This window comes from Momordica charantia (assembly GCF_013281855.1).
Source record: "Momordica charantia cultivar OHB3-1 chromosome 9 unlocalized genomic scaffold, Mcharantia_2.0 BLBB01000009.1, whole genome shotgun sequence".
Classification (NCBI taxonomy): Eukaryota; Viridiplantae; Streptophyta; class Magnoliopsida; order Cucurbitales; family Cucurbitaceae; genus Momordica; species Momordica charantia.
Genome location: NW_028275167.1, coordinates 23842414 through 23863729, shown reverse-complemented (window position 1 = coordinate 23863729; position 21316 = coordinate 23842414). Strand labels below are relative to the sequence as shown.

Here is a 21316-nt window from a genome sequence, read left to right as displayed (position 1 = left end):
TTTTTTTTTTTATGCACTCATTAGGCAGGAGGAGGTGGGCTACGATCGGCATGAAGGTGAAGGCATGCTGGCCGTTGGATCAAGGGCGCATCGGACGGCCATGGATGAACCCCTTTTTCTTTTTTCTTTTTTCTTTTTCTAATTTCAATGAGAATGTGAATGCAATCTTTTTGGTCGTGTGGGGCCGGAAAGTAAAGGTTCTTTTCGGGTGACACGTGGCTATTTACGACAGGCTGTGAGTTTTTGCCAGCCGAAAAATACCCGAGATTTTAGGACGTGGAATTTCCTTTGACTTCAGACCCCAATTTTGGCCGTTGGATTTTATTTCCTGTCTATTGAATTTGAAGTTAAAAGGAAAAAGAAAAAAAAGTTTAAATTACAAATTTGGTATGATTTGAGGTTAGTTTTAATTTCGTTGTTATCGATTAATTTGGGAAGTTCACGATATGTTTTTTCTCTTTTTTCGTTTCTTTTTTTATTAATCAAGAAAAATATAAGATAACCGCGGTGGATAACAAAAATATTTTATGGATTGCAAAAAATGTCAATAGCTTTTCAAAATTTCAAATATAGCAAAATATTTGAATTTTTATTTTCGAAATTTTAATTATTCCAATTTTACCCTTATGATATCTTATATATATTTGATATACATCCAATTTATATCTGATATACATTTGATGTATATCATATATCAAATCTATATCTAATATATATTTGATATAAATTTGTATATGATATAGATCCAATTTATATCTAACGTACATCCGATGTAACTCTAATATATTTTCGATATACCTTTAATGTACCCCTAATATACAGTATTAGATGTACCGTGATATACAATATCAGATATACCACTAATATACATCAAATGCACATATTATACATATAATATATATATCTGATGTACTTCTAATTTATGATATACTAAATATATTTCCAACTGATATAGTAAATATATTTGCAACTGATATACTAAATATAAGGTATATCAAATGTTTAATTTTTAGTAGTATATCAGTTGTTTAAATTATAGTCTATCATTTCAATTTGTTGATTAATATACTAATATTATCAATAACGTTGATTACTATAACATTACTTTTTATTCAATATTAATATTAATTAGATATTAAATATAAGGGATATCTAACTCTTTAAATTTATAAAGTATATCAAAATTTTAACTTGTATTTTTTTATTTTTTTATGTGCATGGTCCACATAAACCTTTTATATCATAACTTTATATTTCAAAAATAAAAAATAAACAATTTTGCACCATTTTTTTCATCTGAAAAAAAAAATATTGGATATAATAGTATGATATTCACACACATATATCATATTATATTAGTAGATATAATAATTATATCATAGGTATATAAGTGGTAATTCTGTATATTAAGTATATATCAAATATATATCAGTATTATATTAGTGGTAAATCATATAATTCTTATATCTAGTAGATACCATAGTTATATTAGTGGTATATCATTCGTATATTAATGGTAAATTAAAGACATCAAATATATATGTATCGTACCAACGTGGTAAATCAATGGTTATCATACGTATATCAGTGGTAAGACATGTTAGAAGTTGAGTAGATATCATGGTTATACCAGAAGTAAATCAATTATATATCATTATTATATCAGTAGTATATCAGATATATCTATCAGTTGTAAGATATATTATAAATATATTAAAGGGTGAATTTGTAATTTTATAATTGGACCTCCGTTTTTACGAAAAAAATGTTATATTTGAAAAACTAAATGTGATTGTTATTTTGCTTATTTTACCCTTTTTTTTTTGTCCGCATATTTACAAGCCCAAAAAATATATTTGTAACTGTTTAACCTTTCTTGTTCATATTTTTTATTAAAAAATATATATTTTGTTCCTTGTTTCTTATTTGATATTTGGTAAAAATTTGGATTAAAAAATGTAAAGGTTTTATACGAAGTTTACTTTCTTTCTTTTTCAAATTAAATATATTTTTTTATGTTATTTGTTTTTTATATTTACTGTACATTTTAAAAGTAAAAAAATGAGGAAATAATGTTTTTTTATGAGAAATAAAAACTTTATTTGATTGTTTCTAAAATAAAAATAAATAAATAAGAACAATAATGTTTATGTTTATAGACCATTAGAATTCGTTGGATAAATATCCAACGAATCTACACTTTTACACTTTCCATTGGTAACCAAAGTTTGGGTTTATTGTTTGATTTAGTTTTTTATATTTTTTTAATATTTCAATTTAGTCACTTTAGTTTTAATTTATTCGTTATGATTTAAAAATTTTCTATTTCACAAATTATTTCTAAATATGTAATTTTGTACCATTGAAAAATTCACCTAGTTTAAACTCTAATATAGTCAACTAAGACAATTAATCAAATAGAAAGCGACAATATTTGTTACTATGTAAATAAAATGATTTAACTCAATTGATTAAGTTGCAAATTTGAATCTCCAATATATTTTTTTTACATCTTAAATGGAAATTAAAATAACAGTAAAAGTATATTGGGTTCATATATAGTAAAATTGGGAAAGACACCCATTATAGATTTGAATCATTGCTTCCTTATTTGTGAAATGGAAAAAAAAAAACAGAAACAATTATGTAAAACATTGCTTCGATGTTAATGTTCATTAACAAAAAAAAAAAAAAGAAAAGAAAAAACTTCCTTTTGTTATAAATATCAATATTTTTTTTCAATAAAAGAGTAACAATTTTTTGAAAATATAAATAGTAAATAATAGAGGAGTTTGTTTTACAAGTAATATAAAATTAACAATTTCTTTTAGTTAAAAATATATAAAAAATAAAAGTACAATAAAGTAAATAACTATTTGTCCAAATATTTGAATCCAAGAACCTAGAGAGAGATAGAAGGCGTACACCACTGCACCTAACATTGAATTTAATAATTCTACACGATAAAAAGATCATACGTGACATCTTTAAATTAGGTAGGATGAATACAATTTTTTACTTCGACAAAAAACTACTTTATTTTTATAAATAGTTTAGATATATACCATTGTTTTGTAATTTCTTATTTAATTGACATTTTTTATTATTTGAAAATTACATTTATTTTTGTAACTGTATTATTTGTGAAATTAACGCCACAAGCTTCATTCCCACTCAAACGGTGAGATTCAAATCCCCACTACTGTCTATCTCACGCACTAATAAATAAATGTATTAATATCATACAACTTAAAATATTTATTTTATTTTAATATATATATAATTATTTAGTACTATTTTCTTTTATTAAAGTATGTGGTTAAACTTAATACTTTTAATTTATATTTTTTAATTAAATTATATAATTTTGTTTTTAAAATATCAAGATATCGAAAAACATCAAATAAATGTAGAAGAAATAATGATGGATGATTATTATCTTGTGCATGTTTTTTTAATAAGTTTCGTATTAAGTTAGTGGGATGTATAATTTATACAATTTTAATACCATTTAATGATTAAATTTTTAGCAATCATTTATTATATCTATAAAGATTTCATACCTTAGGTAACCATATCAATATTGTCAGATTTATTTTTTAAAAGTTACATCGTAGGAGTGAGATTCAAATTTACTATCTCTTTGATTGAAGATGGATGTCCTAATCAATTGGGTTAAAGCTCATGTGAATATATATTATTAGGATTTATGAGTACGATTGTTAAAAATATTAATTATATTATAATTAAGTTAGAATTAACGTCTCATTTATTCCTTCAACTATTTTTCAAATTTTTACTGATATTGATATTCTTGCATAAATATTACTCTGACTAAAAATAGTTAATTTAATTATAACCTCGGCATTTCAAACCCAACAGAACCCCCCCCCCCCCCCCCCCCCCCCCCCCCCCCCCTTGTTCTCTTAAATATAATAAAAAAGAAAAAAAAATACTCTGAATGGTCCTTTTTTTTCTTTGAAAATTTCTATATGGTCTTTAGGAAGAATAAAAACAGTATTGGGAGAATCTAAGCTTCCAAGTTTAGTGGCCCGCCCCTTGCTTTTCCGGGGAGCATGAAGAGGGAAATTTACTAGGGCCACAAGGATCAACCGCTGTAAAAGAAGAGGCGGCGGCGACGACGACGGCGGATTGCAGTAAAGCAATAGGAACATGGAGAAGGTAGAGGCGGAGAGAAAGGTAGAAGAATCTGTGGAGGAAGATGATCAAGTGGTTAATCCATGGCAAGTTTCGGGCAAAGACGGCGGCAAAATCGACTACGACAAGCTAATTGACAAATTCGGCTGCCAGAGGCTCGACCAGTCTCTCGTCGAGCGAGTACAGCGGCTGACCTCTCGTCCTCCTCATGTCTTCCTCCGCCGTGGCGTCTTCTTTGCCCATCGGTTTATCTCCCTCTCTCTCTCTTTCTACAGTCCCTTTTGCAGTCGGGAACTGCGGTAATTGTGCTTATATGGTTCTCTCAGGGACTTCGAAGAAATTTTGAATGCGTACGAGAGGGGAGAGAAATTCTACTTGTATACGGGAAGAGGACCTTCTTCTGAAGCTTTGCATTTGGGGCATCTCATTCCCTTTATGTTTACCAAGTGTGTTTTCAGTTTCTTATAGTGCGTGCTTAGGCATTTTTTTTGTTTATTTTCATTTTTGGCCTATACATATTTATCTCCATTGTTTTAATTGCCACTGTTGCCCATTTCATGGGGAAATGGACTCTGGGGAACTGTAAAAGGATGAGTAATGGTATGAATTTCGCATCTTTTTGAAAAAATGACAGGAAAATTTATTTGGGTTTTGTGTGACGGACACGTTTCTTAATTGATTGTGCTTCAACTAAACTTTTGGATTTGGGAAGCCTTTTTTCCCCCCCGCAATCTGAATATAAATATTGGATGCTTTTGTTTGTAGATATTTGCAAGATGCATTTAAGGTTCCCCTTGTGATACAACTCACTGACGATGAGAAGTGTATGTGGAAAAATCTCTCTGTGGAAGAGAGCCAGAGGCTTGCTCGTGAGAATGCGAAGGACATCATTGCTTGTGGTTTTGATATTTCGAAAACCTTTATCTTTGCTGATTTTGATTATGTTGGTGGGTGAGTATGATATGTGTGAACTTATCCGTTAGAAGAGAAGAAACATCTGACAGTCATTGAGTTGGAAGATCCTACTGTTTAGACTAACGATTCCAAATATAAATTTGCTGTTAGATGAAAACGATCCAAGTGCTTAGAGTTCCTAACTTGGTTTATTTTGGGATTTATTTCCACAGCGCTTTCTATAAAAACATGGTGAAAGTTGGCAAATGTGTTACATACAATAAGGTACCGACTTATAATCTAATCATTTTGGATATTTTTGTTATCAAGATTTCCATTATTATTATTATCATTATTTTGCTTATTTTGATACTTTGATCTTGCTAGGTTGTGGGTATTTTTGGGTTTACTGGTGAAGATCATATTGGAAAAGTTAGTTTTCCACCAGTGCAGGTACAGTTTGCAACTTTTATAGGGACTAATAAATAATTCTTGTTGAAATCCATTTTTGTGTTATCACATTAATTTTATATTAGATTGGGTTTAGATCCAATTTATGATCATAATTTGTCCCATAGATTTTGATCTATTCTTTGAGATGAATCACTGATGCTCATGCACTATCCTTGTATCTCTCACTCAATAGATATACTATATATATTTAAGATTTTGGAAAAGACGTGTATATCATTAACTTCTAAAAATGAAACTTTTCTGTCTTGTTCCCGCAAACCACATTCTATGCAAATCGACTTCAAGCTAACTAGTCTCTCTTCTTAGGAAGAAACAACCTGTTATTAAAAACAAAGAAGTATTAAAATGGAGAGTCGAGAGGCAAAGAAGATTATGTAAAGTACTCCATTTAGCTAGATCATAAGTATATTACAAAGTGTTCCAATGATGGTATGCCAAGTTGAAGTTATGAATCCCACAAAGTCAAACAACTCGCCAAAGCTCTCTATAGAGATCCTTAAAAATTCTTTTATACCTCTCCTTATATACTCCTATAAAACTATCGTGTTTACATTTTTCAAAAGGATCTTAGCTTTCCTTTTTGACATACCATCAAGGATTTCAATAAGAAAATCTTTCATCAAGTTACATTACATTCAAGCTGAATGGACTTGAACCTTACTCCAACAGGCAAAAGTGCATTGAATTAAAAGATTTATTCTAGTCTTCCCTTTCTTTTTACACATGGCATACAATTTTGGGACAGAAGCATATTGAGAGAATATCCTTCTCACCAGTTTCAGATTTCATGCATTTGTTGATTATTCTCTCTAATATTGCTGTCATAGATGAATATTTCCCCTTTAATATAGTTTCATGATTTTTCTCTTACTCTGTATGTCTATGACAGCATTACTACTTCATTGTCTAAATTATTCGCAGGAATAATAAACTTTTTTTTTTGTTTTTTCATCATCATCCCCCTCTAATGCAGGCAGTTCCTTCATTTCCGAGTTCATTCCCACATCTTTTCTCTGGCAAGGATGATCTTCGATGCTTAATACCTTGTGCAATTGATCAAGTACTTTTTATGATTTCTCCTAGCAATGGTTTTTGTTCACCTTATTGAGAAGCATATACCAGTTTTGGTATAATCATATAGTCTGGGTTTGATATTTCTTTCTGATTATGTGAATTTTGTTTATTGATTCTCCAGGATCCTTATTTTCGGATGACAAGAGATGTAGCTCCTCGTTTAGGATATCATAAACCTGCATTGATCGAATCTTCTTTCTTTCCTGCTCTGCAGGTAACATCACAATTATTATGTTCTGTGATTTTTTTATCATGTTAAAGTTACCACTTAAGACTGATAAATTTATAAAATCCTTTAAGAACATAAAGATTGTTATAAACATAGTGCTTACTTGCTAGCTCGAACACTCACAGATATCAAAAAAAAAAAAATAGTGCTTACTTTACTTGCCGGAATGCATGGGCTTGGTTTTAGACTTGTGAATGATGTTTATGATTGGATGACTTTTATGTTTGAGTTATCATGTCTATAGTTCTTAAAAAATATTGTTTTATCTTTTTCATTTTCTACCTATTGATTTCTCCTTGATTTTGTTCCGTACTAAACATTTTTCTCTTTAGTTTATATAATTATGGTTCCAGCGATTTTGTGTGATTAAAAGATCCCTGATGGTTCTTGTTTTCATTAATTTGTGTGTCACAATTGCGTTCTTATTATCTCAATGTCTTATCTGCAGGGGGAGAATGGAAAGATGTCTGCTAGTGATCCAAATTCTGCCATATATGTGACTGATTCTGCAAAAGACATAAAAAATAAGGTTTCAGTTCTTTCTCTAATAATTTGTTTTCTATGAAGACTTTATTGTGCTGAAATATATGTGTTCTTGTTGAGTGAGTATTAAAAATTTAAATCCCTTGTCCATTCTCCTGCCGACTTGAAGTTTTCCTAGATGCATAGGAGTTCTCACTCATTTTCCTGGTTAGAGAAATGCAGCATTAAAGTCTCTCTGGAAGCGTCTAGGTTCTGTAACAATGTTCAGAGGGAGAAAGAACTGCATGGTTCATGCAAGCCAGGAATTAGGCTATTGGTGGAAGGGTTTTGTTCATTAGTTGGATAACTCTTGTGTAAAGGTTCTATTTGATGACTGAGGAAAAGGTAGTGAATTGGTTGTATCCTTGAGGTCATTTGTGAACGTTGTTGTGAGAGAAATATTTTGAAAAAGAAACCATACTATGTTTCACACAAAGTGAATTGGATCAAGTTAGGAAATCTCATATTTGGGTGGAATAGACTTCAAAATTGCATGGAACAGGCATCAGGCAAGTCTGTTATAGTGGTGACCAAGTTAAAAACTAGTGAGAGGGGAGTGAGTAGGTGTGAGAGTTGATCAAATATAACTTGCGTGTGTTTGAGATGAGAAGAGTAGTTCAAGGAACTGAAAATGTAAAACATGGAGGCAAACGCCATTGGTAATAGGAACTTATGCTAAATGGATTAGGCAAGGTGGCACATACAACTAGGTAAGAAGCATCAATATTGATGGTGTAGTTTTTGCAAGAGGGGTAAAAGTAGGGCTAAAGCTTGGGCTTCCATCTATGATCGAATGAGGGAGCAAGCAAGGAGATTGGGCTTCCATCTCATGGGCATTATGCAGGTGGGCTGAAACTTCATGAAGAAGTTGGGGGTGGACATTCAAGATTCCTCTCTATCAAGCCATTAATTTCTTGGGAGCGACAGCCCATTCAAGGGCTAAAATATTTGGAAGGGTAGTAAGGCTCACTCTTGTAGATTACATCTTGATCTTGGTGGTGTAAAGAGCTCAACCCAAATGGAAAATGACCTAACACCTAGGAAGCGCGGACACTCCATTTTAAGTGGAGTGTCCGTATCGGACGCGTATTGGACACCGATACGGCCGGACACGTCCCGAACACTTGTCCGACACGCCACGTGGCGTGTCCAATTTTTTATTTTTATTTTTTTTTATTTCAGACACTCCTCGGACACGCGGGGACACGGGGGGACACGCTGGGAGGGACACAGGACACGGCCCAAATGGCTTGGGCCCAACTATTTTGAATTAAAAAAAAAGAGAAAACTTAATAAAACAGAAACCCTCGTGTTCTATTTTGTGTTCTCCTTCTCCCTTCCACAGTCAACAAAACCCTAAACCCTACACTAAAGTCCAAAACAACAAAACCCTACCCACCATCGACCATCGTCGCCACCATTACCAGCGATTTCTGCCGCCGTCATCTCCGGCCACTTCTGCTGCCGTCTCCGACCACTTCTTTTTAAATTTAATGTAGGTTGGATAATGGATTTTGTGATGTTAAGTATATTTTGATTTGTTTTTGTTCAATTTGTGTGGTTAATTTATGCAAAAGTATTATATAATCAATTCATATGTATATAGTATCTTAAAAAAATAATAATAACGTATTCCCAACGTGTCTGTGTCCGTGTCTTATATTTTTAGAAATTGGCGTATCGCCGTGTCGTGTCCGTGTCCGGTGTCTGTGTCTGTGTCCGTGCTTCTTAGCCTAACACATTACTCTCTCTTCAGACTCGTATGATCTTTGTCTCCTTAGTTTGGAGCCAACCTTGATACCATAGGTAGGGTAGTAGTCTGTCCACACTAGCAGACATCACTAATGGTAAGTGCTGATCATCGGGAAATTAGTTGTAGGAATTTGAGATCAAAGCTCGGTGGCCTTAATGGTGGGATTCATGAATCAGACTTACCAACACTTGATCAGGATGTCTGGCACTGGATATGATGATGCCATGAAGGACAGGTGCATTTCAATTTAGGGGAGGGGAGTGGGCTACTCTATGTTTCCAGATGGTTGCTGCATGTGTTATAATAAGGAAGCTAGATGGACTACTTACAGTTGAGGATTTTTTTTCAAAAAAGGTTTCCAACTCATAGCACAAGGCAAATAAAATGGTTCGAAGATGAATATCAGTTGTTTTATGAAGTTGAAGGTATTAAGGCCTTTTACACTTTAGTATCCGGGTGGGTATTGAAGGTGGGATTTGGTTCTTGGATGATTGTCCCATAACCATGGCCTTTGTACGTTCTCAAAACAGGCATCTATAGCTCAAGGGCACACTACTATACTTGGAAATTTCAAATTACTAGCCGTGAATTAGGAAGGCAATTGTGTCATTCTAGCTCAATTGCCTGATCAGGGTCTTGAGGATAAGGTGTTAGAGATATTGTTATGAGTGTATTATTAGTACTATTTGCTGGGAAATGGTGGTTATAAATTGTGAGGGTCAGGGGAGCTAGAGGCTAGGGCATGGTATGGTGGGCTTGAGCTTCCTCGAGGAGGAAACTGGGTTCCTCAAATTACTTGAGATTATCTCATTGTATTTTCTTGTTCTTTGAAGTTCTCAATAAAACCTAGGAAGCGCGGACACTCCATTTTAGGTGGAGTGTCCGTATCGGACGCGTATCGGACACCGATACGGCCGGACATGTCCCGGATACGTGTCCGACACGCCACATGGTGTGTCCAATTTTTTATTTTTATTTTTTTTATTTCAGACACTCCTCGGACACGCGAGGACACAGGGGGACACGACCCAAATGGCTTGGGCCCAACCTATTTTGAATTAAAAAAAAAAAGAGAAAACTTAATAAAACAGAAACCCTCGTGTTCTATTTTGTGTTCTCCTTCTCCCGTCCACAGTCAACAAAACCCTAAACCCTACACCAAAGTCCAAAACAACAAAACCCTACCCACCATCCACCACCATCGACCATCGTCGCCACCATTACCGGCGACTTTTGCTGCCGTCATCTCTGGCCACTTTTGCTGCCGTCTCCGACCACTTCTTTTTAAATTTAATGTAGGTTGGATAATGGATTTTGTGATGTTAAGTATATTTTGATTTGTTTTTGTTCAATTTGTGTGGTTAATTTATGCAAAAGTATTATATAATCAATTCATATGTATATATTATCTTAAAAAAAAAAATAATAATAACGTATCCCCAACGTGTCTGTGTCCTATATTTTTAGAAATTGGCGTATCGCCGTGTCCGTGTCGTGTCGTGTCCGTGCTTCTTAGAATAAAACATCCAAGTCACTAGGTTAGGTGCTCCCCCTTCCCCCGGTTTTATGCCTACAATGACTAATTCCTCTTTCTACTACTATTCCCCCGAGGAAGTAGAAATGTTAAATTATCTCACCCTCTCTAACAAGATCACATAATATGGAGCTTACATGACAGTTTTGCCTTTCAGATTTTCATGAAGTTGCTAATTTACTTTTAACCATGGAGGAGCTTTATTGTTTGTGATGACTGATAACAGTGACATGTATGTCAGTATGATTACTTGTCTAGTTACGAGTAGTAGTGTATGTCAGTGTGATTACTTGTCTAGTTACGAGTAGTAGTGATTCGTAGATTAGATGTTCTGCTTGCTAATCGATTAATTGTTTCTTAACTGGAAAAGTATGTACATTTCATCCAATACTCTTACAATGGCATTAATTTGTCTTTTCCTTTTGAATTGGGATTATGTTTATTTTCTACAGATAAACAAATATGCATTCTCTGGTGGCCAAGATTCCATAGAGAAGCACAGATTATATGGTGCAAATCTCGAGGTATAAGTTATTTTCATTTATTGCTTTGCTATAAAGTTGAAACTTTTCTAAAATGTCAAGCTATTTTAGACTTTACTTATAATATATGACTTAAAAGTAATACAAAAAGGGAAATAGAAAGGTTTAGTTCTGTCTTTAGTCTTTTTATCCATTCTAAGCTTAATAATATGAGTCCTAAATTAAGAAGCATTGTTGACATCTAGACCCAGATACAACATGCTATAGACAGATAGACTTCACAACACATTTTACTATTATCATAAGAAAAAGCAAACACATTTTAGTATCTGTTTTCAAGTGTATTTGTATACTGCTCTATATTTTAAAATCATAAGTTCATTTCCAGAAAGTGTGGTATGAAGAGTAAGAAATCAGCTAGTACTATAGCCTGCGGGTTGAAAGTGAGATTCTGGAATGATGTGGTCAGCAGATGGCCCTTTGGGAATGATGTGGTGAGATTCTAAAGCAACAAGCGAGAAAGTTGCCCCTTTTTCAATAACAAAAAAGGAAAGAGGGGCCCACTATTAGATAGTAAAGGCGCCTTAGCCTATCTCTCGATATAGGAAGGGGCCTTTTCTTGCTCGTTAGCGCCCCCTTACCCCTAAACTCAAAGGTTTTTCATAAAGGTAGCTTGTCTACGCCTTTTGAAAACCTTACTCTTACTACTAATAATAATGAAGGGGCTTCTTTCTTCAAATATCCCATAAAAAAAGTTGGGGCTTCAAAGCTTTTAGTTTAGGGGTGCGCAGGTTTGGAACCCTATACAAACAAGAGGCTAGCGCGCAATGGCTTTCTCTGATAGGGGCTCGCTTCTTCAAGCTCCGCTTGCTGCTTTTCATTTACATGTTAGCTAATAGCAAAGACCTTACAACGAAGTATTGTTGGAGCTGTATGAAAACAGTCGGAGTCTTCAGTATTTATAGAAATATAATGATTGGTGTGGTGGTGGACCAGATGAAACTGGTTGATGCCTGTGAAATCTTTTTTAACTTTTTGTTTGTTAGCTTGTACTCCCTAAGTCGACACAAGATTTGATGTTCTCTCTCTTTGATGGTATCCTGAAAAAGGAAACTGAAGTCCTTTGGCTTCATTTTTCAGAGATGTTTTTTAACATTTACTTGCAATTAGATCCTAAGGAGCAGCTCAGTTGGCAAGGGCTTGTGGTCTCTTGGTCATACTGACTTTTAGATGTCTCAGCTTCGAACCCTCTAGCAAGCTCAATACAAAAAACCCTTGATGTCTCTTGGGTCCGGGTCTTTAGGCTGGCGCGGGTGCCCTTGGGTCTAGGGGAGCCAGAGCAAAGCTCAACTCCCCGTTAAAAAAAAAAGGAAAACATTTTCTTGCAATTTTTTAAAAGCTTTGTTGAGAGGTAGAGTTTTATGGGATACTATCCTGTGGTGTGGGTAGCTTCTTTATGGAGCTATCGCTGAAAGGAGTTCTATAATTATTTATCCTCTTTTGTCTATTCAAATTGGAATGCCTTTTTTAGCTCTTGAAATTTTAGATATATTTAATTTTTTTTCTAATGAAATCTTAGTTTCTTATTATTGAAAGTACTTAAAAAGGTGTAATGTTGTTAAAAATTCAAAATTCATTATCATTATTATTTTTGTTTGTGCGCACTATGCATTGCCACATTCACATTATTTCCCCCTGCCTCCAAGAATCCAGTCAATATTCTAGTCAGGTGTCTGACAAGAAAATTTAGAAATTTCTAATGTGTAATTGCTGTCAACTTTTTTTTATAAACTATACAGGTAGATATACCCATTAAATACCTGAACTTCTTCCTGGACGACGATGTCGAACTTGAACACATAACAAAGGTGAGATTGCTTGTTCTGTGGAGTTGATATTCTGATGGCCCGTTTTTTCATCTTTACAATGTTTTGGCATGACTAGAGCCTATAAGAAACATAACTTTAATCCATTATTTGTTTTAGGAGTATGGTGCTGGACGCATGCTGACAGGTGAGGTGAAGCAGCGGCTTATACAAGTATTAACTGAAATGGTAGAAAGACATCGTAGAGCTCGGGCTGCTGTGACAGACGAGGTAAGTTTGTTGCATTCTTTATGTGAGGCATATTTATCCTCAAGTAGTTCGTCTAAATCTGGTATCATAGCATTTCATCTTCTGATCATGACGATACTATTTGTTATTATCTCTTTCATGTCTGGTGTGGCTATAATAATTAATGGTACCATAGTTCTATTTCTTGTTAAATAAACGTTAATTTTTTACTTTGGTTAAAGTTTAATTTCATTAACTTGAATCTTAGTGGTGAAATTAATAACCTTTTGTTGAGTTCTCATTTTTGTCTTTAAGATTTGTGACTTGTTGGAGTGTTTCTAATATATAGTTGAACAAGGCCATTTACTACAAGGCTATTTTTGTGGGTTATTGGTTTTTGGCTATGATGGATGTCCCGTTGCTGGATTTTGATATTTTGGTTTTAAGTTAAGTTCTTTTTTTTTTTTTTTTAATAAAAAAGTCAGATTTTAGTTCTTTTATGTGGGGAAAAATGAAAATTTCCCTTATTTTGAATAGCAAGCGTTCCTTCTAAGACTTGAAGAATACAAATACTTGGACAATTTTATTGTAGACAAGCACTAAAAAGTGAGGCTTGGGTTAAAGCAATATTAGTAGGCCCAACTCTTCTATTAAAACTACTTTGCTGCTATTGAGAATCAAAACTGTAAGAACGACCAAAAATAGTGCTGCTGTCCTTTGTTTCATATGAAGAATTTTACTGATAATAGAAATGTTAGACAGCCATAGCCTCGCTACAATGCATGAGAAAAGTTCTGTAATTTTTTCTTTTAATTCAACCGTGCGGGGTGAGGATTTGAACATATATGACCTTTTAAGACAAATGTATTATGTCTTAGTCAGTGGAACCATGGTGGCCATCTACCTTAGATTTAATATCTTACGAGTACTTTGACAACTAAATATAGTAGGGTTAGATAGCTATCTTGTGAAATTTGTCGAGGTATGTGAAAGCTGGCTTGAACAATCACGGATGTTTAGAAAAAATTGAATTTTTTTGGTTATTTTAAGTGCAAGATTTGGCTGACATGACCTACTTTGTTCTTCTCAGATGGTGGATGCGTTTATGGCAGTGAGGCCTCTCCCTAATATGTTCGCTTGAAAGAAGTCATTTTTCAAACCACTATTTATGATTTAATTCAAGGGCGACCTGCAATCGATGCGACGGGTTGGGGGCTCGTGTTTCGACCCTCGTCAAATTTATCATTTAATCCAACGAAATGTGTCTTTAATCATTTATAAACTTGAGGACTTTTTATTTTCTAACTTCAAGTTACTATAACTTGTACTATCCAAATTTTGTATTATTAGGGAAGCTATTGTTACACACTGCTGTTTGCATTTTCCATTGTTAGACTTGTAGAAAATGAAATTTGATTTTGTTGGTAGATTTACATGTTTGATCGAACTTTATCCAATAAAATTATAATTTTGTTTTGCATTTCTGAAGTTTAGGTGTTTTTTTAATATATTATTTTAATTTTTCTAATGTTTTAAATAAAGAGATTCATTTGTGAAAAATTTCTCGGTTGCTCTACCATTTGAGGGTGGTCTAAATGAAATGATTTGTAGTATTTGGTGATATTTGATTCTTTTATGTTTTTATTTGATTTATTTTTGGTTCGTTTTCAACTTTTTTAATTAAAATATAAGATGCTTGAAATAGAGCTAACGTTTTGAGTTAACTTTTTACGTCTTACAATAATTTTATATCATTTTCAATGAGTAAGAAGTCATCTATATAAAAAGACGAGGAAAGTCACTAGGCTTGTTATCATTCGTGGTTACATTTAAAATTATTGTTTATTAGAATTCAAACCTAATATTTCAATATCAATATCTAGTCTACTTCAATTTATAAAAGATAAGTTGCAATTTTTTTTTTCTTTTGATCTTGGACAATGAATCGTTCCAAATTCATTCTTCTATTTGATTAAATTATGTAGATGTTTTCTTAAATTACCATTTAGAAAGATGATTTATAGCATTAATTTAACATATCTCATACACAACAATACATTAGAAAATAATTATATATTTTAATCAGCAAGTGATGTAACCATTTTTCATCTACATTTTTTTGTTGAGTCGACCTATGTTTCAACTAGATTTAGTATACATAGACTTCACTTTTAAATTATTGACTTTGACTGATTAGTATTGCGTTTCGTATTGCTTCTTTGAACGTCCATTGAGGCTCCAATGTTGTCATCTATCATGACAATCTACGCTACGCTTCAATTAAACTCATACAACGATCAATTTGTCTCACAACACTCTCGTTATGACGAAGGTTACTTATTTACCTCGACAGGGATCTATTTGACTACTAAAAAATTATTGTTAACATATCAACAAATTCACTACAACCAACCCTAAATTACGATTGAATAATTTAAAGAAACAAATACGGTTGTACACGCATTAAAATAACTATCTACAACTTTCTAAAACCAACATTGAAACGGTTCTACACAATCCTACCAAAAAATCCCCTCCCAAAAATGATTATAAAGTAAAAAAAAAAGAAAAAAAAAGAAAAAAGAAAAGAAAAAAGAAGAACAATGAGAGAGAGTTGAGTACTTGGGTAAAAGATTTTGTAAACAGAAAAGTCTAAAAGTAATCGGTGCCGTTAAAAAGCAAAACAAAGACTTGATTGGTGAGATGGTAGCCGTTGTTGATTTTTTTTTTTTTTTTTAATGGTCAAAATTATGCCTCCAACTGCCTCAATGTGACCCATTAGCCCATAATTATTGACCATAACCTCTCTCTCTCGTGAATAATGTGTTTCTTTTTCTTTCTTTAAAATTTATTATTTCTCACTCTTTTTAATTAAGGTTTCATTTTATTTTTATTTATCAAATTTTACACTTATCAACTTTAGTTGTAATTTATTTAATCGTTTATTTTTGTTGCTATACTTTCAACTTTTGTCTTTTGGTCCCTATCCCTTTTAAAAATAACTATTTTGGTCATTTATTTTCATTTTTATCTCATTTATTTCAATTAAAATTCTAGCATGACATTTTAGTGACTAATTTTTCTTCTTGAAATATAGCCAATATAGAGACTAGAAAATGAACCAAAATTACCAAAAATATTATTTAAACATTTTATTATTAGGGTAAATTTTTGTTTGACTAAAATTTAACTCGATATAATAGTATGATATATATTGTTTATTACACAAGTTTGCCTAACATATATCACATAATCTTATGCATTATAAAGGTTTAAATAACAAGGACTGAACTGTGATCATAACCTTTTAAAATTGTTTTAAGTTGTTTTTTTCTTTTTAATTTGAAAACAAAACATTATTTAAAAATCTCATTTTCAATCCAATCCAACCCAACGAATACGTCGCTCGATTTATCATATCATATTTTTGTCCACGCCATTTTCGACAAACTAATTTAAATAATCATTTGAAACCATTTTAAAATCTAGGGATGTATATTTTAAAAGTTATTTTTAAAAACCGTCTTATTGAAAATTTCTTATATTTTAAAATAGTTGATTGTGTAACAATCACATTTTAAACTACATACATGAATCATTGATCTACCTATAAAGAACTAAAAGAAAAAAAAAAAGGTGTTATTCTCGAATGGAAAAGTTTTGATAGCCTAATATGAAAAACACCCCTTTTCTTTTCATATTCTATATAATATAAGGGCAAGGCTATGGGCCTAATATTGAAAAAAAAAAAAAAAACTAAAAGAATTTTTCTTCTGAACTTTTTTTTTTCTAACTTTTCAATAAAGGATTAAAATTCAATAAATATGAATGTGGAATTGGACTAGGCATAGTTGTTATATATACAGTAAGCTGTTGTTTTTAATTAAAATTTTGGTTTAAATTTCATTTTTTTCCTAAACTTTTAAGTTTATTTAGTCATGGTCCTTAAATTTTTTAATATATATTTTACTTTCGTCGAGATTACTGCCTTAGCCCTGTCCTATCATCTGTATAATGGGGTTCGTCATTTATTGACGGATTTTTCTTTCGACATCAGATATCCAGCAATCGAAGAATGAGTCAAAGAGCCTTCTTCTAACTAGTTGATGGAGTCTTCTTCAAAGAGTTTTTTTTTTGCATTTGGGCAGCGACAGCCCTCCACCTGCCTACGTAGGCACTGAAACTTTCATCACCTTTCTGACTTAGAGTTATATTGCCGCGAACGGTGCGCTAATCCTTTGAATCCGGTACCAACGGGTATCATCCCTCCTAGAACAACGTTCTCATAGTCTCTAAATTTTACAAAATTTTGATCACGGACTTTCAAATGTCTATTTTAGTTCATGATCGGCGGCCAACTTGAGCATGACTCAACTAATTAAACTATATATCTCCCTGATTGAAAGTCGTACACATATTCAAAGCCACATTATTCATTTGATAAACAACAAAAATGGTTATTTCTTAAAAAAGTTATAGAATTAATATAGACAATTTTAAAGTTAAAAAACCAAAATTGAATAGTTTCGAACTAAAATGGATAGTTTGAGAGTGAAGCGAGTTAGGTGAAATAATCTAAAAAATTAAAGTACCAAAATAAAATTTAAACTTAAATCGGTGGTAGAAAAGGGAAAGAATTTGAAAGTTGGAGAGAGAGAGAGAGGTTATAAATTAATTTAAGAAGTAAAAAGAAAGGCAAGCTGAATAAATATTGCATTCAAACTAAAAGACTTGGACTGAGGAGTTTGAATTAAAAACAATAGAAAAAGACCTTCTACATATTTTAGTCATAACTATTAAAACTATAATTGAACAATAAAATAAAACCATGGAATTTTGTATGCTAGCCCCTAATATATATTTGAAATCTCAAGTGGGTCCATCTGATGTTTCCATAGAAAAAAAAATTATATATATATATATATATATATTAGTAATTCAAATGATTATTTATATGGTCTACTCATTTGAAATTAATTTTCATAATTGGTTGTTGTTATTTTTCTTTTCTAACTATGATATATATACGTTGTATGTTTGTCTGCTTTAGCTATGTTGTTGTCTTTATTATTCGGACGTGTTCCTGTAATATTTTTAGTAGGTCTCTTTGTTTCTTTTGTGTCCCTTGATCTCACGTTTTGAAATCCATATTTTTTCTTGCGATATACTCGGAGGAAATTTAACTTTATGTTTTTAGAGTCTGAAAACCCATTAAATTAGGGTTCGTTTGGTAACGTTCCCCGTTTCTTGTTTATGTTTCTTTATTTTTAATAAAAAAAAATAGAAGTGTATAGCTCTAACACCCATGAATTCAAGAATGATCGAATAATTTTATATTTATGTATTGTAACAAATTGGAAACACAAACAAGAAACCAGAAACTTGTTTTGATTGTTTCTAAAATTTCTATACAATTTTGAGAATGTTCCAAAAAAAAAAAAACAAATGAAAACAAGAAATATATTTGTTTGCAAAATGCTTAAGTTTCTTAATAAAATTTGAAAACGAAAACAAGAAACAAGAACGTTACCAAACGGACCCTTAGTCCCTCAAATTTCTAATTTTATTTTCGAAAGAATTACAAGTTTGTGTGATAATTAATGGGAACTAATTAGGGATGATTATTTATTCCTCAAGTTGAAAGTGAATGGTGTAGAGATCAATCTTCGTTTTAATATAAATTGACAACAAATGCCTATTTTTAAAAAGGTAATGTGGACTTTATGTGGTTAGGTTTTCTAAAACACAACACAATATTTTCTATGTGGTTAGGTTTTCTAACCACACCGGATTCGAAAACTCGAGAAGACAATCATTCTATCTAAAGGTTAATATAGCTACAATCAATATTGACTTATGCACAAATATAAACGAACTCTATCTTTTCAAATTATGATGTAATAGTTGATTATTTAACTCTTACGTCGAATTTTTATACGCAACCTCCCCTCTTTGATATTTTTTCACTGCTTTTTTAACTCTGTTCAAGTTTGAATGGTATAATATTAAAGAAATCTCTCGTAAAGAAATTATTTTTAAAATAACGCTGAATGAGATGCTTAGAGAGTAATTATACAAAACTTGTCTAAAACTAGAGAGTTCGAGGGTTGGACATAAATTTAATTAGTTATCATTAAAAGGAGAAGAAAACGAAAATTAGAATTTTGTAGTCTTTATATACGAGATTTTTTTTAGTACACCGTATAAAAGTAAAGTGGAGATGTCTGAGTTGAGTTATGCTTCAGTTATCGTTTTTACCTACGAGATTGTTGACTATTGCAAACTCTTGCAAAAATAGTTTTTGTTTGAACTATCTCCTTCATATGTCATTGTGCCTTTTTTCTATGCTCAAAGGTATTGGGATTCACAAGTTTAACTTTTTTTTTTAGGTCGTTCTACTTATTTTTAATTATTTTATATTTTTTTCTTAGACCATAACTTTATTTTTGGAAAACAAAACAAGATTCAAGAAATATAAACGTTGCTAATGACCTGTTTGATAACGTTTCCAATTTTTCTTTTTTGAGAAACATAAGCGTTTGGTAACGGTTCATGTTTTTCATTTGTCATTTTTAAGAAACGTACACAAAATTTTGGAAACAACAAAATGAAATTTTTTTTATTCTCGTTCCCCGTTTTCAGCTTTTTTTTCTTCCAAAACATTATTTTATCATTCTTAACTTATAAAATATAGAATAAATATCATATAAAAATTTAAATATTTAATTAAAAATATCATCATATGCCACACTTTTGTTTTTCAACAATTGTTTATGTTTGTCCTTCGGGATCGCGTAATAGCAAATATATGAGGTCTTGTGGTATCACTTATCTTGAAGTCTTGTGTTCGAGCTTTGGTCACAGTATTGTTTAGTCCAAACAACGAACCTCCTTATTAAAGATCCACTCGTGTAAGCCACCACGACATTTCAATTCCGAGAAATAAAAAAAAATCATTGTTTTCTTTCTTTTTCAATAAAAAAGAAAATTCAAGAATCAGTTACCAAACACAATTACGTTTTCATTTATTAAATAAGAAAAGAAAACGAAAAACAAGAAACAAACCAAAGTTTTACTGGGCCCGACATTTTCCAATTCCATCCCAGCTATACACAAAAATCACATGGGTAAATTTGGACTTGGGGAGAAGGTGTGGTCATTTTCCATCAAGATATGAAGATAAACAAAACCTACCTTTGTTGAAAAAATAAAAAATGGTGACCTTCCCACCTTGTTTTCAGTTCAAATTTCACATCCAATCACACTTTTCCATTATTCAACACTCTCAATATGCCCATTAATTGTCCATGTTCACAAATAGTTGCAATAATGAGACACTTTTTGTTTTTGTTGGCTCTCACATAAATAATGCTACAACTTATTTATTTATTTTGTTGGGTACAATATTCTGGGGCTGGGGTTTGAACTTATGACTAGAAAATCGGAGATAGATGTCTTAACCATTTGAGCTATGCTCGGTTTGATAATGTTAGAACTTATAAATTCATATATTTCTTCCATTTCAATTCATCAACTAAATGATTAGCTCATCAACCCATGTTTCTTCAAGAAGCTTATAATTATTATTACCTCTCACGAAGTTTTAATCGTCTAAAATGTTATCAATATATAGTATGGTATTTGTCAAACAACTTCGTGACAATCAAATTGAGTATTTTAAATTAATTGGTATCAAAACAATCATAAATTATGAGTATATACAGCATCACACACTTCTACTATATATGCATGTATTATGTTAATTGAATATATCAAATATAATTTTACGGGTTGATGCTTGTTGAGAACATATAAATGACTCGTTTGAGTTTTTTTAGAACATAAATTACTTCCACGATTGTAACAATCATTACATATTAAGTTAACCAGAAGTACTCTATTTTAATATGCTATTGTATGCATCTAATTTTACATTTACGATACAATCTATCATTTCATCTAATCATAAATCAAGTTCCTCGAGTTAATGAGAGCGTAGGGTGCTCGATTATTCAAGTCTTTGCTTAAACAGTTAAAAAATTACTCATCTACTTTCCTAAATGTAAAAAAGAAGTGAACTTTATCTATTTAGTCATATTTTCAAAAGAGCAGACTTATGGAACAAACTATTTAAGTCACTCT

The 21316-nt window shown here is 31.8% G+C and overlaps 1 protein-coding gene across 1 annotated transcript; it reads left to right on the top strand.

The window, feature by feature from the left end:
- Positions 1-3984: 3984 nt before the first annotated feature.
- On the top strand, positions 3985-14601 carry LOC111015924 (Nucleotidylyl transferase superfamily protein). Its single transcript, XM_022291117.2, has 12 exons — positions 3985-4403; positions 4485-4604; positions 4924-5109; positions 5286-5337; positions 5440-5505; positions 6500-6586; positions 6722-6814; positions 7278-7358; positions 11091-11162; positions 12920-12988; positions 13106-13216; positions 14265-14601. Exons 1-12 carry the CDS (start codon positions 4174-4176, stop codon positions 14313-14315), a joined length of 1218 nt encoding a protein of 405 aa, XP_022146809.1. The 5' UTR covers positions 3985-4173; the 3' UTR covers positions 14316-14601.
- The last annotated feature ends 6715 nt before the right edge of the window (positions 14602-21316 follow it).

Bases quoted from the DNA above. Each gene is read 5' to 3' on its own strand.
- LOC111015924 (XM_022291117.2), top strand. From the start codon at position 4,174: ATGGAGAAGGTAGAGGCGGAGAGAAAGGTAGAAGAATCTGTGGAGGAA. The intron at 5,110-5,285 runs GTGAGTATGATA...TTATTTCCACAG, and splicing joins GATTTTGATTATGTTGGTGG to CGCTTTCTATAAAAACATGG. The intron at 11,163-12,919 runs GTATAAGTTATT...TAAACTATACAG, and splicing joins TATATGGTGCAAATCTCGAG to GTAGATATACCCATTAAATA.